The sequence below is a fragment of the Trematomus bernacchii genome, unplaced genomic scaffold, assembly GCF_902827165.1.
Source record: "Trematomus bernacchii unplaced genomic scaffold, fTreBer1.1, whole genome shotgun sequence".
In the NCBI taxonomy this organism is placed as follows: Eukaryota; Metazoa; Chordata; class Actinopteri; order Perciformes; family Nototheniidae; genus Trematomus; species Trematomus bernacchii.
The window spans coordinates 14,364,093-14,384,201 of record NW_022987828.1 but is presented as its reverse complement, the minus strand read 5'-3'; the positions used below and the strand labels follow the sequence as shown (position 1 = coordinate 14,384,201).

Here is a 20,109-nt window from a genome sequence, read left to right as displayed (position 1 = left end):
GGATAATCTTTTTTTACTTACATTTAGAAAAGTAAACAGCAGATCGGCATCCACTATTTATCCGGATAATACTGATTAAACATACAGTATATTATACAGCATATGTGTAGTTAACTTTCAAACATATACATGAACATAATCTGATACAGGCCAAGTTAGGGTTTCACCTGAGGCATATATTCAAAGGTATTGTTCTAATACTGCAAATGAGATTAGATTTGGACATACTCAGCAATAATACAAAAAAAATGTATTAACAATGACAAATACATCTGGATTGGTTTAGTTTATCACATCTTGTCAGGTAGTTTAGTTGAATGGCTTTCCTATGTAACAATATCTAAGCAACAGTGCAGTTGGATCTGTGATGTAGGGGGACGATAGTAGAAATAGGTGAGAGTTAAAGGCAACAACTAAAAAGAAAATGATGACGAATGATAGATCACAAACTGATACCCCCAGAGAAAATGATAACAAATGGTCCATCAGAGAACGGAGGAGGACAAGTATGGGGAGTGAGCGATTAGAGTGGATCTGAGGGGTCAAAGGGAGAGACAACTGGAAACGTGCGGAGGAGAAAAGAAGAAGAGAGAGGACGGAGATGGAAGGATGAGGAGGGTGGAGAGCAACGGATGGGAGACAGGGATGGAGGGATTGGAAAGAGAGGGTTTTGTGGAGGAAATGAGGGGGAGAGGAAAGGGAGGAGGAGAGGAGGATCATCAGCACTGAACAGACAGGGAGGAGGAGACGAAGACAGGATTGGAGAACGAGGAAAAAGGAGGAGAGGAAAATAGTTTGATAGGAGGACAAGCCAGGCCATACATCCGGCCCCGGCTGCTTGGCACAGCGCTGCCTCTGCCACATCTGTTGCCCAAAGCTGGGAGGCCAGGTGGCGTGTGTGTGTGTACATGTGTGTGTTTGTTTTTTTGTGTGTGTGTGTGTGTGTGTGTATGTGCGTGTATGTATGTTTATGTGTGTGAACAACAGAAGTGGTCAGATGGAACAGAGATGGTACAGGCCTGTTCCCTGCAGAGGGACTCATACATACAAGCCTGTCGCTCACATACACACACACACACAAACACACACACACACACACACACACACACACACACACACACACACACACAATGATGCGTGCACTCACATCCACCCACTATACTGCTACACACATTTCACAATTGCCTGCTGTGGCAAACAACCCAATTTCAGCTAACATCCAAACTTCAATATCACGTGTGTGTGTGTGTGTGTGTGTGTGTGTGTGTGTGTGTGTGTGTGTGTGTGTGTGTGTGTGTGTGTGTGTGTGTGTGTGTGTGTGTGTGTGTGTGTGTGTGTGTGTGTGTGTGTGTGTGTGTGTGTGTGTGTGTGTGTGTGTGTGTGTGTGTGTGTGTGTGTGTGTGTGTGTGTGTGTGTGTGTGTGTGTGTGTGTGTGTGTGTGTGTGTGTGTGTGTGTGTGTGTGTGTGTGTGTGTGTGTGTGTGTGTGTGTGTGTGTGTGTGTGTGTGTGTGTGTGTGTGTGTGTGTGTGTGTGTGTGTGTGTGTGTGTGTGTGTGTGTGTGTGTGTGAGAGTTTTGGCATCAACCATAGCATGACCTTGTTTTCTGGCAGCACAGCAGGCCATGTTCACAATCAGGTAGTACCTTCTTTGTGTGTGTGTGTGTGTGTTTAGATTGAAACTCGGCCTTGGTACTACCTGAATACGGTTGTCATTAACCTTCCTGTCTATATTTAGGCTGAAACATGACATGCTGTGCTGTGCCACACTTAAACAGAAGTAATTGGGAGAGGGGATAGCCAAAGACAGAGCAGGAGAACAGAGGAGAGGAAAGGAAGGAAGGAGAGAACAGAGGGGTGAGGGAAATGCAGGGTGATGTCTGTACATCAAAGGGGGAGATGAGAGGACAGAAGATGGATCAGTTTGCTCTTCAGCTCTTGTCCCCAATAACCAGAGAGACTGCTGAGGGACAATGAAGATGCGTTCCTTCCCACAGCGAGCTCACAGCGAGCTCACAGCCCCATCTGGCTCTGTGTGCGTACGTTTCTGCGTTTGTGTACTGTATTATGCATTTGTGTAATAATGGCCTACTGTATTGCCCATTTTCGCAGAAATGTCTCTCTTCGGATATTCGCCAGATGCGTATGTGCTGGAACACATAATATCCCTTGGCACAGAAAACCACTTTTATTTGAATCATATAAGGCTGAACTTAGTGCCTTTTTTAAACTAACAATTTTAGTCCAAGCTGCATTGTTTAGTCAACAGCAACATGAATGCTATCTTGATTATTTTCTTGAGTAATGATTACTTGTTTTTATCCCTTAAACAGTCCTGTTTTGACCACAACTCAGAGATAATCAGTTCAATGTAGAAACAAGAACATATTTACGTTTAGGAAGGTGGAGTCATATATCTTAAAAAAACAACTCAAAACTCTTAATTGGATGATCAATATAGTACTTATTTTTAAAGCCAAAATAAATGTTTGCTCAAGGCAAGAAAATAAATCACATGACATTATTTGTGAATCCAATAAGCCTTGCAAATTGCAACAATAACTTATCAAAAACAAACCATAAACAAACAGACATTAATGAACTCCATTCACACACATACATTATATCTCCTCATACTGTAAGGCAGGGGTGTCAAACTCAAGGCCCGGGGGCCAAATCCGGCCCGCGACTTCATTTTATGTGGCCCCACAAGAGCTTGCAAAGAATATAATATGTTTATTAATACATGCTACTTTACAGAAGCACGTTGCCCATAAACGACATGTCCCACAATGCATCTCAAATTTGACTTTTTCTCAGAATTTGACTTTTTTTGTCCAAATATGCCTTTTTTCTTAGAATTAGCCTTTTTCTCATAAATAGATTTTTTTTTTCAAAATGTCACTTCTCTTTTCAAAATGTCACAATCAATGTTTTTCCAGAATGTGGCTTTTCTTTTAAAATCATATTGTGACATTCTTACTGAAGAGACTTGCAATTATTTGCTCTAGACTTCTGCTTTCAGACGTAGTTAATTATGAAGTTATATTAATTAATGATATAGTCTTAAAGTTACAACCGGCCCTTTGAGTGCAACCATAATGCTGATGTGGCCCGTGATGAAATTGAGTTTGACACCCCTGCTGTAAGGTCTGATAAAGCAGAAATGTTAAGTTAAAACATTAGGACCAGTCACACTGATGTTAGCTTATCAAACAACTTAAAGCTCCCTCACCAGATATCAACATTTTTAGATACAGTTAGAAGATCCTAGCTCTGTTGTATTTTTATTTAAACACTGTTTCTGTGGCTGCCTGTTTCAGAATGTCAGCTGATGAAGACAGAGAGGCCGAAGCCGAACACCTTCATCATTCGCTGCCTCCAGTGGACCACCGTCATCGAGAGGACCTTCCACGTGGACTTGCCTGATGAGAGGTCGGTTCCCTAAAGACTCTTAAACCATCCTCTAGTCGTTGTTGGTCAATAAACATAGAGGGTATTAGAGGAGGATATTTAGCTAGAGATTTCTTTCAAGCCTGACGTGAAAAATACTCTTTTTATATGTCGGGGTTAAAAATAAGATGTTTTTGGAGGAATAGGTTTTTGAATATATACTGTCTTTAGACCACATGACATTAATCTAAAAGCAGCTGTTTGTATAAAAAAAGTGCCATTTTAACTAGTTAAAATGGCACTTTTCAAGATATTTAAGAAAGTATTTTTAATATCACACTTTGGTTCGTCAAACTTAGTTATGCTTGAACTCAACTTGAAAACTTTATACTGTACATACAAGAAAAATACCAAAAATATTGTAAAATGAATGCAAGCTAAATAAATACGAATAAACATCCATGCCCAACTTTAAAATCAAATATGGATTTAAATTAGACAAATATGATGTGGGTAATAGTAGCAAGGGCAAATGTATGTGTGAGGAGGTTTGCACTTTAGAGAGTCTTTATTGTATTTGTTGGTGTGTGTGTGTGAGTGGAAAGAGAGAGGGTGAGAGAGACAGAGTGGAAGGGAGACCTTTCAAGTAGCGTTGGCATAAATTCTCCAGCTGCTCAGTTCCTTTCTGAGGAGCTGAGGTGTTTATCTCCAGAAAATGAACAGCTTTGCCCAGAAGACCACAGATGCTTCTGTGCATCCTTTGAGTTTGTGTGTGTTTTTAATGTGTGAATGTGCATGTGTGTGTTTGTTGGAACTGTCTGTCCAACTTTGTCTTTGTTATATTTTGCTTTATAATAGTTTTGCCTATAAATAATCCAATCAATATTTCAGAGTTAAAACAAAGCTTATATCTTTTATATTGAGTAAAGTCAAGTGTACACAATATGCAAGAGGGACGACTGCGAGCTCCAGATGTGTGTGTGCACAAGATGTGTGCATCATTGAAGTTTAAGTGGATGGGAAAGAACTGTGTGCGCCACAACTGGGTATCTCTGTGTGTGTGTGTGTGTGTGTGTGTTACTGTATTTGTTGTACTGTACCAGCGCTGGCAGGACTCCAACTACCGCAGCCCCAGCCGTGCGCAGAGAGGGTGGCACGCGTTGGCACGGCGCCCAACTGTAGGCAGGCCCATTATCTCTCATTAGCAAAAAAAAAAAAACTCATTATACAAAAAACACTCTAACCAAGAGAGAGAGCATTTATCTGCTGCCTGACCTTGAGAGAGTTCCCATTGCTTTTCATGTAGCTAAACACACACACACACGCACGCACGCACGCACGCACGCACGCACGCACACACACACACACACACACACACACACACACACACACACACACACACACACACACACACACACACACACACACACACACACACACACACACACACACACACACACACACACACACACACACGCACACGCACACACACTGTGGGTGCCACAAACTGAGTGCTCCATTGTTGTAGATGGAGTGTAACTTGAGTTTGCCCTTGTTTTGGAGTGTGTAGGGTACGCTCTGAAGTCTTTGCAGTAGAAAGGGATTCAAATCTCGAACACACACACTGCTCTGTTTAGGATGTTCTTCCGGATCCCTCAAGGAAACATATGGGCATCTAACTCAAAACAAAACAAAAGACACAGGGGTGATCATTTGGGAGTCAAGCAGGCTTCATTATTATGATCTTCTCACGGCTCACCCTGGGTAAGTGTGTTTGAAAGTACACACCCGTAACTCCGGGCTCGCTGCTCCGTAGTGCTGAGGATTTCTGAATATTTGAATATCATCTTAAGTTCACCTCAGTTCGTGCTCTTGGTGTTTTATGCTAACATGTAACCCTTGCATGTACAGCAGCACAGGATTTACACTGTTTGAGTCAAGATCAGTGGGGGCAAACATTTAAAGAAAATTCTTTCTGAAACCAGTTTAGTGTCGTCGAACCTACATTTTCAGCATGTTATCTTTAAAAACTGCTAATATTAACGCTAGACAACATGATCTGCTTTCATGCAATTCACCAGATATACAATTTTGGAGACGCATATGACTTCAAAAAATAACTTAATGTTCTGCTATCATGTTCCCTTGGACCTTCTCTTCCCTTCTCTATCAGAAGTTTGGCCCTGTTCCTATAAACCATTATATTCATCATCGTTAAATGCAGTTAACGTGTCTACATAACCTGATGCATGGCTAGCCTTCTGCTACAGATGATGGTCTCACACACACACACACACACACACACACACACACACACACACACACACACACACACACACACACACACACACACACACACACACACACACACACACACACACACACACACACACACACACACACACACACACACACACACACTTTCTCTCAACAGATGTTGAACAGCAGTGCTAATGGAAAGTCAATGGGGAGGAACAATGTTAGCAAACAATAATGCATTGTTCTCTCTAATGCATGGGTGTGCATTTACATACACACACACACACACACACACACCAACACACACACATAAACATAAATACACACACACGCACAGACTGGTAGGCATTAGTTCTGCACTGTGATCATTGCTCAGCTGGTTGATTCTCTAGTTGACCATGTTTCCTCTCTGTTGAACAAATAGGTGTTAAATGTTAATTGAAAACTCCTTAGCGCCTTTAAAAATGGTTATATAAGTGACTATCCATATTAAAGAATCTACGAGCAATATTATAGTTTACTTCTGCTTGATGTATTGTTGCCTGGAAGATTACCGGGTTTCATGAAATACAAATATAAATGATCATGTCTTAGTCATTCTCATCCACTTAAACAATATCATGGTTCAGACGTAGCAGATCGGATACATTAGATGTTGTCTCTCTAAACATTGTCTTGTTGTGTGTTGTGAAATGCAGAGATGAGTGGACAGAGGCCATCCAGATGGTGGCCGACAAGCTGCAGAGACAAGAGGAGGAAAGGATCCAGTGCAGCCCCAACACCAACATCGACAACATGGTGGAGGAGGAGATGGACATCTCCACCACGCACCACAAACGCAAGGTAACACAACAGGTGCGAACAGACCAACAAACTCATACTCACACACTGTGCTCAAAATCAAGGAATGATTCCAGCTGTAATATTGTTGTTCATTGTCATTATTCTGTCTTTGCTCAAAGAGCCCCTGATAACAAGAGCTTTAATTGTTTTTTCCAAATTAAAATAAAGTAAAAGCATTAATGCAAACTCTTGTAAATGTAGCACTAAAGGGGCGGGACAAAGGCCACACATGGGTTACATTTCTACTGGATGTATCAAGTACTCTCTAAAGGGTTAGCGCGAGGCCCGTGAAGGCTCCACTGTGTTTAACACCCCACACTAAAAAAGGGTTTGCTGGGAGTAATGTCAGAAATGTTAATGGTCTATTGTTAGATTCATCCAAAGGGGACCATTAACCTCAACATTAAATGCCATGACATTTTGGCCAGTAACTGTCAACAAATGTTGGTTCAGGACAAACTGTTGGACAGACAAACAGAGAATCGTACTAAGAAGCTACCTATGTCTCTGTAGCAGCAAGTATTAATATCAAGTTTAGTAATCTTGTTTACATGATCGGTTCCTTAAATCCAAATGTAGCACATTTGAGGCTGTATTTTATACAGGCTGAGTTCTTAGCAGTTGTTTAGATAACATTTAACATTTGAGAGGTTTAGCTTCTTTTGTTAAATGACAGAAACGATTTGTAGAAATCACATTTATATTCCTCAAAGCAATGTATCAAGAATAGTATTGGTACTCGACTGAAACATTTCAAAGGATACATGAACACTGCCTAAGTGGGACCTAAAAACGTACAAAGACTATTTGAACTGTTAAACTTGAGGCGTAAATTCATTACTGACATTCTGCGTTTGCCTCCTCAAGACAATGAGCGACTTCGACTACCTGAAGCTGCTTGGAAAGGGAACCTTCGGTAAAGTGATTCTCGTGCGGGAAAAGGCCAGCGGTAAATACTACGCCATGAAGATCCTTAAAAAAGAAGTCATCATAGCCAAGGTGAGTCTGAGAGACTGTTTGTGGCACTCAAGCCTCCTTTTAATTTTGAGCATTTCATGGAGTGCTCTTCAACTATTCATTTGGTTGATTGAATCTGTTTTTACCGTATCTGCACAGGATGAAGTGGCTCACACACTCACAGAGAGCAGAGTACTGAAAAACACCAGACACCCCTTCCTCACTGTAAGTACCTCATTCACACAAAATACTTTAGCTGTTACGCATATGCAAATGTGCCGACATCTGTAAGAGAGCATGTCGAATACGCATACAGCATATTGATCCTTTACGTACCTGAGTCTCTGGAGGCTAATTATGAGTGAGACACCAAATTGTTGTACATTAACAGCCGCATCTGTTCACTTTACACCGTCTTTCAAGTGCTCATACACACAAACAATACAAGCCGCTGCTCATTTCTATCAAAAAATTATGTAAACACACACATTGTATATGAACGTTCTCACAAGCACTGTTGTGAGAGCAAATTCGTTTTACATCTGAGTTTACCCCGTCACACCTGCAGCCACAAAGAGACTCCGACCAACTGTTCTTTTGTTTAGCAAGTTTCTTCCACAGAAGAAAAACACACACATATTTGCTTTGAATAAGCAGATAAACAGTTTGAAGCTATGAAGGATCACGTTGTGCCGCTCCTGCTGTTTTAAACCAAATGGGACCGGACTACTTGCTGAGTATAAAATTGCTCACTTAAACTGGCTGTGCTCTGTGTAGGGAGTGCAGGTCAAATGTATTATTGGGCAAAATCAAAAACAATATTTGAGGCTTTTCAATTCATCCTATTGCACCGAAATAAAATTGAAATCTATTGTGTCGGTAAATGCATCATAATGATTAGCACTTGATTAGTAAGATTTACTTATACACTACGTTTTCGTTTGCACTGTGGGATCATTTCAGTCCACAAAATTAGGCACCTGGCTACATAAGTGTGAATTGACAAAAATCAAAACACGCAACAGACACAATAAACATTGTACTGAACAGGAATCAAACGTGTTGCCTAAATGATTTAATGTTTTTGACACACATGAATCAATTCAGTTTTATAAATGGTGTTTATGTGTGTGTGTCTTTGTTTCAGTCATTGAAGTATTCATTCCAGACTAAAGACCGCCTCTGTTTCGTCATGGAGTATGTGAATGGAGGAGAGGTAAGACACACACACACACACACACACACACACACACACACACACACACACACACACACACACACACACACACACACACACACACACACACACACTTTCATGATGGTTGTGCTGTATGTGGTTACCGGTCTCTTTGTGGTACCGCTTTAAACAGCCAGTTAAACCACAACTCCACCACACTAACTGACAGTGTTTAGGCACTCACTAACCCTACTGCTAAAGCTGTGTTAAAACGTGACTATGGATACACATTAATACCAAAAAGACACATTTCTTAGCTGTTTCTCTTATCTTGTATGTCCACTAATAGTTACATCAGGGTTATAAAAAGCGTTAATAATACATATCTATAATTGTCATTCGATAGATATTTGTAATGTAGGGTGGGTTCCTTAACTTTATGGATGTCTCTCAAAGACAAATCATTTTTTTAAATAGGGAAATATTGTGTTTTTGGTGATGAACAGCCATAGCAGTGGAGCAGAGGAATGTAAAGACGTGGAAACACTCGAGAAGTGGCAAAAGTTTGTCTGTTCGATTGCTTCCTAACACGGTTAATTTGCCAACCAACTGGCCTCTCGCTTGCCTTCTCATTTTTTGTTCCCGCTCCACCGCTCTCCTGCTTGTGTCTATTTATGAACACACCTATGGGGCAGATATAGCCAAAATGACAGTCGGAGACGAAATGAGTTTGGATTCCCCCACTTTTCCATTTCTCCGATTTTTAATCGGGCCGTTTTTGCAATCTTGGTTCATTCCCTCAGTGTAACTGTCACCTGCTCCCCTCCCAGATAGTTAGGAAGTTCAGTGCCAGGCCTGAGCACACACACACACACACACACACACACACACACAAAACACCAGCAATCACACATTCTAACACAAACACACAGAGCACATTTTTACCTCATAAGACAAATTGTGACCACACACACACACACACACACACACACACACAACCCATTACAAACCTGCCACAGTCACAGCTGCCAGTACACTGATGAAGGCCCACCTGTCGTGTTACCCCCTCTCACCACACCCCCACCACTCACACACACATATTACACACGGACACCATTTGAGCAAGGTGGTCTGTGAGCATCACTCCAGCGGCCATATGCAAACCTCCCCGAACAATTAATGGGGAGATATGCACCCCTTGGCCTCATGGGTAATTTGTCCGACTTGACTGCTGCGCCGCAGCAGGCTGGTGTCATTTCAGTGCCACATGTGTAGCCGTGTGACAGTGACAACTCGACAACTGACAGCTAGGAAGTGAGAGAGAGATGAAGGGAATGTGAGGTGAGCGATGAAAAGGCAGGAAGGGGGCGAAACGGGAGGTCACGCCACCTGGGGAGAGAAACGAGTTGTGTTCTCTTTAAAGTATGGAAACGAGCGTCTTGGCAGGAGAGGGATGGATATGAGAATGGAGTAAATGAAGACGGAGGCTCAGGGGGCAAGGCCAGTTAGGCCCTAATGAGAGCTGCACTGGAGGCAGTTGAAATGGGAGGAGGGGGGGGAAGAGAGTGTTGGCGGCGGCGGCGGCAGCGGCAGCGGCGGTCGGCCTGTCTTTAACTAGACTGGTGTATTGATTAAACTCTTGATTTGGCCCCCGTCGCCGAACTCTACGCCAGCACCATGCCAACCTAGCCCAGAGGGTAACATGGAGAGGTATGTGTGTGTTGTGTGTGTGTGAGGGGAGATGAGGCGCCAGCTGCCGAGCGCCTCCACCCGCCCTCCTCCGAGACGCCCCCCCCCCCCTCCCACCCAGCCACGAGCACCCCTCACACACACAACCCCCCCCTCCCCTCCGCTATCTATCATCTCAATATGGTGCGGGCAGCCAGTTTGTGTTGTGCTAATTTCCTCCAATAAATCAGTAATTATTGCTGTGCCGTCCCTGCTGCCTCTCCCCTCTCTCTCCCCCCTCTCTCACCCACTCTCTTCCTCCCTCTTTCTCCCGCAGCTGTTTTTCCATTTGTCCAGAGAGCGGGTGTTTTCAGAGGAGCGCACGCGCTTCTACGGTGCCGAGATCGTTTCGGCTCTCGACTACCTGCATTCAGCCAAGATTGTGTACCGGGACCTCAAGGTAAACAGAAACAGAGAGGGGAGGGGGAGAGGAGGCTGGTTTGGGGGCATGGATGAGAGTGATCAGATATTTGGGTGGAAAACTTTTTGTTGTGCCCCCACACCTTGTGTTCCAGAGTTTGTTTATTTGCATCCAGGAGGAGAGGTTCAGGATGTGTAGTAATTAAGAGAGGGATGGGGAAAAGCCCACACAGACATTAAGCAGTAAAGAAGTGTGGGAGGGGGGGGGGGGGGATGCTGATGCCACAGAGGTAGAGAGGTAGATGTCTGAGTGTCTGCCTGGCAGCTTTGGCCCCGGCCCTGCTCACAGCAGCCAAGAAAACAGAAAGGAGAAAAAGCAGACAGAGAGCGAGAAAAACACTTCAGCCATTAAAATGTAAAGGTTGAGTGGCTCCACAACACGCCTGAAGTTTATCTCCCTCCTCTGCTTGTTTGTGTGTCTGAGTGTGTGTACTGCAACAATGTGGGGGAATACAATATGAGTTTCCTCACCGGCAAAACGAAAATAATTGTATTCAATAAAAAAGCGAGTATTGTATTGATTTTCAGTCGCACATGATGACACAATAAGAGATCAATTTCCACTGATGTTTGAGTTGCATTGTGGGAACTGATGTGTACTTTCTTTCCCCTCCCAGTTGGAGAACCTGATGCTGGATAAAGACGGGCATATCAAAATCACAGATTTCGGCCTCTGCAAGGAGGGCATCACAGACGCTGCTACCATGAAAACCTTCTGTGGCACGCCCGAGTACCTTGCTCCTGAGGTAGGCTCTTTAATCTGTGGTCTTAAGACTCGTTCTCTCATTTCTTGGTGCTTACATTTCAAAGTATTTTCACATTTCCACTCGATTTATTTGATCTTTAACACTATTTTACCCATTTGTACTCTGTCTAGCCCTATTATGCATTTAGTTAAGTGTGCAGCAGTAGAATAACCTTTAATTCCTGGGTTTCTAACAAGCAGAAGTAAGGTATGAATTTGAAGGTCATAAATAATGATACAGCATCTTAGCCATTCAAAGGGGATTTAAAAACAGTACCATCGGTTACTTTTTAGCAGGGATTTTAGCATCAAATCGAAAGGCAGATTCCTTAGCACCAATACACATTACTGTTACTGACTACAGTAGTTTATTTTTTTACAAAATGGTGCTTCAATTTTAGGTACGACAACTATCCATCTGCTCAATAATCCTAAATGTGTTCAATCATAAAACAAACCTGACTATGCAAAATAAACATCAAACATCAATATATATCTTAAAGGATATTTTACACTCCATTGTGAGAGTGATTACATAAAGTAGGGGTATTTTGTATACATGATGTATATGTGACCGAATGATGATCGATTAGATAACCACACCCACAACACAATGTAGACTCTTCCAATACGACACAATCATTAAATAGTACAAATGCACCTGATGAATTACATACATATATACATTACATGCAGATCTTGACTGTTTGTCTCTAAACTGAGCAGATTGACTCAGACTTTGTAGTACATAAAAGCATCGCCACCCTTTACCCACAATGCACTTCATCCTCTGACGTTTGAAACCTTCTTACGGCGGATTTTATGCATGTGCATTTTAATTTGCAATCTCGCAGGCAAACACTTTCCATAATATCAGGGTGAACAGTAAATATGCAGCTTATACGTGTGAACGAGGGTGTCGGTTGAATTGGAAAAGGGCACAGCGCACACACACACACACACACACACACACACACACACACAAAACTACATTCTTGTAATCATTTTTTCAGTCATCCGCTGTCCAGCCAACAGCGCTGCTTCACTCGAAGGCCGCAGTGAGCTGGCGAGGTGTTGCAGGACTGTGGGTGGTGGAGACAGAGCGATGTAGATGTGGAGATGAAGGCAGCAGTGGAGAGGCATAGTGTATATCCCACTTGAAAAAGTATGGAGGACAATTTGGCGCAGCATTTTGTGCTTTTTTTTTTTTTTAGAGTCCCTTCCTTTGCGTGCCAAAAGCTGATTGGAGGCTGTTGGTTATTTTTCACAGGATGTGCGTCTGTGTGCATTTATGTGTGTGCGCGTGTGTGCTGTGTGTGTGATTGCAGTAGAAAGTGCGGGCTAAAGCGAGGCAGATGGCGGCAGATGGGCGAGGTTGGAGGAAGGTGCTCGGAAAAAAACCTGGAAATCTACACCACCGCCGCCGCCACTCACCCGCCCGCACGCTCTGCTCGCCCGCCCGCGTGTAAAAATAACACGGTTTGCTCGGAGCCAAGTTACAGAGATGCAAAGTAGCCGGGATTAAAAAGAGAGGGGGGGGGGGGGGTTGAAGACAGAGGAAGATGAGAAGGAAGAGAAAATATTTCAGGGTTACAGGAGTGAAATTCAGACACTTCCCATGTTTGCCATCAGTGAAGAGGGCAGATGAGAGGGTTTGTGTCCGCTGCCTGGAGGAAGTCATACATTCAGATACTTCAGCTACACAAAGCTGGGAATGAACTGTACTCTCAATGCATTAGATCTTCTTATTGAATCAAAGATAGTCAAAAACAATCACGAATACCAAACAATGAGCAGCGTAAGGTCCTTTATAAAGGGATGGAACAGAGTCAGAGAAAACACATGGGGAGTGTTTTCTCTGTTTTCTCATATTTTTTATGGTTGACACATTTCTTCGTGGCTATTTTTTTATTAAGTGTTGAATGGAATGGATTTGGGCCGACTCCATTTATTTGTTTGTTTTTATTTTGTTTGTATATGTTTTGCATTGTAGGTTTTTTTTTTTTTTTTACTGTTACTGTAAATGTTTCATAAACATAACAGCACAGTCAGCTGTTAGTGAAACATGCAAAATGTCAAAAAAACAGTGTCAACACAAACCGGTTTCCAAATGATGACACTTTGGAGATAGAAGGTCTCCGTGTGACACCGACAATATGTGAGTGTACGTTCACTGTGCCCAGTATATGAGGTGTGTGTGTATGTGTGTGTGTGTTCCCTGTAGCCTGCTGGGTATCTGGGCTGGTATAGCCACAGGCTGTGTGTGCCCGTCCCATCTAGTGGTGTCCAGGCTGCCAAAGCCCCCGCCCCCCGAGCAGCGCCTCGCTGCCACATGGCCGCCCCAACAGGGACCAGGACAGGACAGGACCTTTTAATCACAGCTTTTTCTCTACTCTTCTTCTTCTTCTTCTTCTGTTCCTCGTCCTCTCTTCTGTCGCGTCCTGCTGATTTTTCTAATTTGTGACTTCTACCGTCTTGTCCTATTTATTTGTCCTGTCTGTTTCTAAAATATACACATAAACACATAAGCACAAACACACACACTGCCATGCGTCCATGCCTAAGGCTGTGGGGCAGCATTCTGGCTCTGTGTGGATTAATCTGCTCCCTGCCTGCAACCGAGCTGCTACTGTACCACTTTCTTTGGTCCCAGGACACACAAACACAAACACACACACACTTTCTCTAACATGCACATACATATATACATGCCCAACTGGACTGTTTGTATTTCTATACATTTCTGTACCTTTTTGTGCAAAGACTCAACGAGCGGCCCTGTAGATCAGAATGGAAAACAGCGTTGTGAGCTGCTCTGAATTTCATAAACCCTGCAGGGACTGAAACACCAAACATTAACTAGTTTGTCTCACTCTCAAAACTTTATGAATTTGATGAGGACGGATAAATATTCCATCTGCTGTGTGTGTGTGTGTGTGTGTGTGTGTGGCTGACAGTCTCCCAGCAGTCTAAGCCAGTGTTATCCCTCCAGCCGTACCAATCAATAGTATATCTGGAGCTGGCGGCGCGCTAACGTTCCCCAGCTCTTCTCTGCAGCTGCCAGCAGGGTGACCAGCGTTATTCCCACACAAACACACACACACACACACACACATAAAATAGCACTCATAACTCTTTTATTCACTTCCACGCACATGTTGCCTTGCACACACTGCAGCAGCCGCCTGCATCATTAGCAGTTTAGTGTTGAGTGTGTGAGCTCCGTCAGTTAATGACCGGCTCTCTGTAGCATCGAGCTGCTGGGAAACTGTTTGTTGTTATTTCTCATATAGTATCATAGTGCAATGACATTTAATGTAATATAATGTAGGGTTTGTAAAACACACCTCATCTGCACCTTTTTTTAGGAGTAACTGCAGAGAGAAATGTTAGAAAAAAACACTTTCATTAAACTTTGGCGACGGTATTACAGTATCTCTCCCACAGACTTATAGGATTCCTGATTTGATTAAAGAGAGTATTTATCAAAGACCAAAATAAGAATGATTTGGCTTCAAAGTGAGATATTCCTAATTTTCTTATTGATTCATCAGATGTAGCATCATTCATTTAGAAATATCATACTTATGGATTTATAAGGCAGTTTTGACGCCCAAAGCTGACCTTAAATAACCTTTTAGATAATTTGCCTGATACTTGAAGTTGTCAATGTGGAGCTCACACACTTTCATATGAGGCTTTATTTGTAGGTTATGTATTTTCACAGTAAGTCTGCAGTTTGGATAAACACGTCTCTACTCGAATCAATCTAAGCTATTTATGTATTTGTGACACTCGTACTATCTGCATCTGCCACCTGTCTCGCTTCTACTAATGGCAGATATTAGCTTAGTGTATGGTATATTTGAAATCTTTTAATATTATGACATTTGCTGTAATTTCATCCTGTAGTTTATAATAGTGGTGTCGAAAAGATGTTTATGTGCTCGAATGCATTCACATACGCGTGTCTATTATCGTCAACTGGTCCATTATTATTATTATTAGCCTTGAGTGAGACGTTATTGTTATCGTAGAGATGTGCAACGTATGCTGTTCTGGCTGCTCTCCAGCACTGACACACACACACACACACACACACACACACACACACACACACACACACACACACACACACACACACACTCATCATGTTAATAAGCATGTTATGTTGAAGAGGACCTCAACAGCACCTGAAATACCTCTCTTCCTGGGTCTGCATCCCTTTCCTCCTTTTAGCTTTCCTTGTGGAGAGCAAACAGGAACACGAGAGCTTTAAAAGAGAAGGAACGAGCGAGGGAAGACATGATTAGAAGACGGAGGATTCGGGATAAGACAGGCAGGGAATAAGAGCAGGACGGCAGCCCAGACTTTGATACGGCGGAACAACAGCAGCTCTCAGTCTGTCCGTACAGTACCTGAGAGCCAGCTCTGAGGGGGGGAGAGTGGCCCTGACCCCTGCTGCTGTTCCTGGCTTTTTCATCCAGGGACGGTCCTCTCTGTCCCTGCCAGTAGAAGGAGCAGTTTGCCAGAGAGAGCTGGCAGGGACCGGGGGGGAAACGCCAGCACAGTGACTCCCTTACTGTACCAGGGGCCTCTGAAGACCTGCCATCCCATGATGGTTGGGGGGGGTGTGTGTGTGTGTGTGTGTGTGTGTGTGTGTGTGTGGTGTGTGTGTGTGTGTGTGTGTGTGTGTGTGTGTGTGTGTGTGGTGTGTGTGTGTGTGTGTGTGTGTGTGTGTGTGGTGTGTGTGTGTGTGTGTGTGTGTGTGTGTGTGTGTGTGTGTGTGTGTGTGTGTGTGTGTGTGTGTGTGTGTGTGTGTGTGTGTGTGTGTGTGGTGTGTGTGTGTGTGTGTGTGTGTGTGTGTGTGTGTGTGTGTGTGTGTGTGTGTGCTTCTGTTCTTCTTGGGCAACTTTTACTGTATTTTTAATGTATCCTTCGTGCAAAATGGCATATTGGCTCTCCTTTCCTCGGGCACTCTGTATAGTCCAATTAAATACACGCAGAATTAAAGCAGATGTCCAATAAAACAAATGGTCACATTTACAAAAAAAAGCAAACCTTGTGTATCTGTCTCTTTTTTTAGGTCCTGGAGGACAACGACTACGGCCGGGCGGTGGACTGGTGGGGTCTGGGCGTGGTGACGTACGAGATGATGTGCGGACGACTGCCGTTCTACAACCAGGACCACGAGAAGCTGTTCGAGCTTATCCTCATGGAGGACATCAAGTTCCCCCGCACACTGTCCTCCGACGCCAAGTCCCTGCTGTCAGGCCTGCTCATCAAAGACCCCAACAAACGGTGTGTGTGTGTGTGTGTGTGGGGGTGTGTGTGTGGGAGGGATGTAAGAGTGGTAAAAGGAAGGTCGGGGGAAAAAGTTTGCAGGTGAATCATTTTGGTCCCTAACATCAGAAATGATCTCTTATTACATATTGACGCACTAAAGATATCTCTGCACATATGAAGGAAAGACACAGCTTACATACAAAAATATTATTTCTCAAACACAGTATCGCTCACATAAATTCACAACATTATTGCTGAGTGATGTTTTATGGATCTTAAAAAAATACTTCTTTACCGTAATTACCCGTAGGCCTACGTTTGTTTCTCGTGTGTTCACCTTTCTCTGGTCCTCTGATTGGATCATTTCCAGCATCTGTGTACATCCCAGCTGTAAGAAATTCATTGTGCAGGAGTTTTCATTTTTATTTTATTCAGTATATTTTGCTTAAGAAAGTGAATAAATATCTTCTAATTACTTCCGACGATATATATAAGTTTGATTACTTTCTGTTGTTTGTTTGTTTTAAATGAATTGTTGCTTCTATCCTCTGATCTCAGTTTGTTTTAACAATCCCCTCGTGTCCTCTAGGCTCGGTGGAGGACCAGATGACGCTAAAGAAATAATGAGACACAGTTTCTTCTCTGGCGTTGACTGGCAGCATGTTTATGATAGAAAGGTATGAAGTGATATAATAATAATGCGCACTTAGCTATTGTTTCATGCTGTTCTCGTACCCTCTAGTTATAAAGCACAATGGGAGGGCAGGTAGATAACAGTTATTGAACTCCCATTCGTTTTCTAAGTGATTGTGTGTACATTGCATTCATTTAAAGCAGGGGTGGGGAACCTCCGGCCTCCGGGCCGTATACGGTCCGCGAGACCATTTGATACGGCCCTCGAGGTCATTTATAAGCACACGCAAAAAAATAATAATTTAGATTTAGAAATCTAGACCGCAAAATAATTAAACAAGCGAGTGCCTGTTTTTCCTGTCCAAGCTCAGGGTCCTTGAACACAACACAAGCCTAACGTGTCATCACGTGGTATATGTCTCGTATGACAGGGGTGTAGAGCATGGATGTAAAGTATAATAAGCATGGATGTATAATAAGAACTGGATAGAGTGGCGAAGTCACGCCCATCTACTTCCGGTCCATGGGACCTTATTTCGGAAAAATAATGTATTGAAGTCAATGGAGAGAGAAAACTTATCTTTCGATCCCGTTTGAATTGTGCCATGAATTACACATATGATGTTTGTCAATCTTAAAAAAATCATTTCCATGTCAAAAAAGTCACAGTTTGTCATAAAACTGTTGAAATATAAGACTATGAAAAATACGTAACTAGAAAAACTACAAATCCCAGAGTCGCGTAAGTGATGTCACAATTGTTTTCCTCCACTCTAAGATCAGCGCCATATAGATATAATCTATCTATATGGCGCTGGCTAAGATAAGATAACTTTAACAAGATGCCTGTGTGCTTAGTACCAGGTTGTTATTATACCAGCAATGGGTCTTGCTCGTTCTTTTGCTTCCCGTCTGATGAAAGGACCAGGAGTGGCTTGATCAAGTTAGCTACCTAGCTAGTAGCTAGCACGTTAGTTAGCATTACAGCCTTGTCATTTGTATTAGCCTTAACATGAAGTAACATTAAGTAACCCAAAATGTTAAACAGTAAGAGTAGTAGTCATATTTCGTGAACCCTTTGAAGAGTACTGTCACCGGTGTGATCATTCTATAATACACCATTTAAGCCCGGGGGAGAAATGCTAACGCTAACGCTAGCGATCTTCTCTACTTCATGCGATCTGCACAAATGGTTGACATTAAACATTAAAACGACCAGGCAGTTCAGAGAGAATCAAAGGAAGGCAGGCAGGCAGCTTTGCATGACATTCTTCAGGACGTGTTTCATTGTGGTGATAGTGAGGATAGTCAATCGTTTTGTTGACAAGACAGTAGTGACGGCCATCTTGGTGACGTGTGTTGTTGACCAGAGATGTAGTTCATTGAGCGTTTCACACAAACAAATGTGTTACTTCACAGTTTTACGACACATTTTTTTTTTTTGACTTGCAAAATTATCTTTTAAATTGACAAACATCATATGTGTAATTCGTGGCACAATTCAAACGGGATCGAAAGATAATCTTTCTCTCTCCATTGACTTCAATACATAATTTTTCCGAAATAAGGTCCCATGGAGGTCCACCGGAAGGGGAGGGACTTCGCCACTCTATAGAGTGGCGAAGTCCCTCCCACTTACTTCCGGGGTATGGGACCTTATTCCGGAAAAGTTATGCATTGAAGTCAATGGGGAGAGAAAACTTATCTTTCGATCCCGTTTGAATTGTGCCATGAATTACACATATGATGTTTGTCAATCTTAAAAAATCATTTCCATGTCAAAAAAGTCACAGTTTGTCGTAAAACTGTTGAAATATAAGACTATGAAAAATACGTAACTAGAAAGACTACAAATCCCAGAGTCGCGTAAGTGATGTCACAATTGTTTACCTCCACCATTCAGATACCTAAGATCAGCGCAATATAGATATAATCTATCTATATGGCGCTGGCTAAGATAAGATAACTTTAACAAGATGCCTGTGTGCTTAGTACCAGGTTGTTATTATACCAGCAATGGGTCTTGCTCGTTCTTTTGCTTCCCGTCTGATGAAACGACCAGGAGTGGCTTGATCAAGTTAGCTACCTAGCTAGTAGCTAGCACGTTAGTTAGCATTACAGCCTTGTCATTTTTATTAGCCTTAACATGAAGTAACATTAAGTAACCCAAAATGTTAAACAGTAAGAGTAGTAGTCATATTTCGTGAACCCTTTGAATAGTACTGTCACCGGTGTGATCATTCTATAATACACCATTTAATTCCGGGGGAGAAATGCTAACGCTAACGTTAGCATCGGCGATCTTTTCTACTTCATGCTATCTGCACAAATGGTTGACATTAAACATTAAAACGACCAGGCAGTTCAGAGAGAATCAAAGGAAGGCAGGCTTTGCATGACATTCTTCAGGACGTGTTTCATTGTGGTGATAGTCAATCGTTTGTTGACAAGACAGTAGTGACGGCCATCTTGGTGACGTGTGTGGTTGACCAGAGATGTAGTTCATTGAGCCTTTCACACAAACAAATGTGTTACTTCACAGTTTTACGACACATTTTAATTTTTTTGACTTGCAAAATTATCTTTTAAATTGACAAACATCATATGTGTAATTCGTGGCACAATTCAAACGGGATCGAAAGATAATCTTTCTCTCTCCATTGACTTCAATG

General features: G+C 42.6%; 1 protein-coding gene across 5 annotated transcripts in view; it reads left to right on the top strand.

Moving 5' to 3' along the window:
* The window catches only part of akt3a (v-akt murine thymoma viral oncogene homolog 3a), a 59,746-nt gene that overhangs the window by 32,739 nt on the left and 6,898 nt on the right, over positions 1–20,109 (top strand). For 3 of the 5 annotated variants that reach the window (XM_034152350.1, XM_034152349.1, XM_034152347.1), the window contains 9 exons: positions 3,320–3,431; positions 6,347–6,503; positions 7,359–7,490; positions 7,608–7,673; positions 8,596–8,664; positions 10,631–10,753; positions 11,391–11,519; positions 16,605–16,819; positions 17,394–17,481. In XM_034152350.1, coding sequence (XP_034008241.1) covers positions 3,320–3,431; positions 6,347–6,503; positions 7,359–7,490; positions 7,608–7,673; positions 8,596–8,664; positions 10,631–10,753; positions 11,391–11,519; positions 16,605–16,819; positions 17,394–17,481 — 1,091 coding nt within the window. Of the gene's footprint in view, positions 1–3,319; positions 3,432–6,346; positions 6,504–7,358; positions 7,491–7,607; positions 7,674–8,595; positions 8,665–10,630; positions 10,754–11,390; positions 11,520–13,742; positions 15,493–16,604; positions 16,820–17,393; positions 17,482–20,109 lie in introns of those variants that run through there. The other 2 variants (XM_034152351.1, XM_034152352.1) reach the window with 2 other exon arrangements.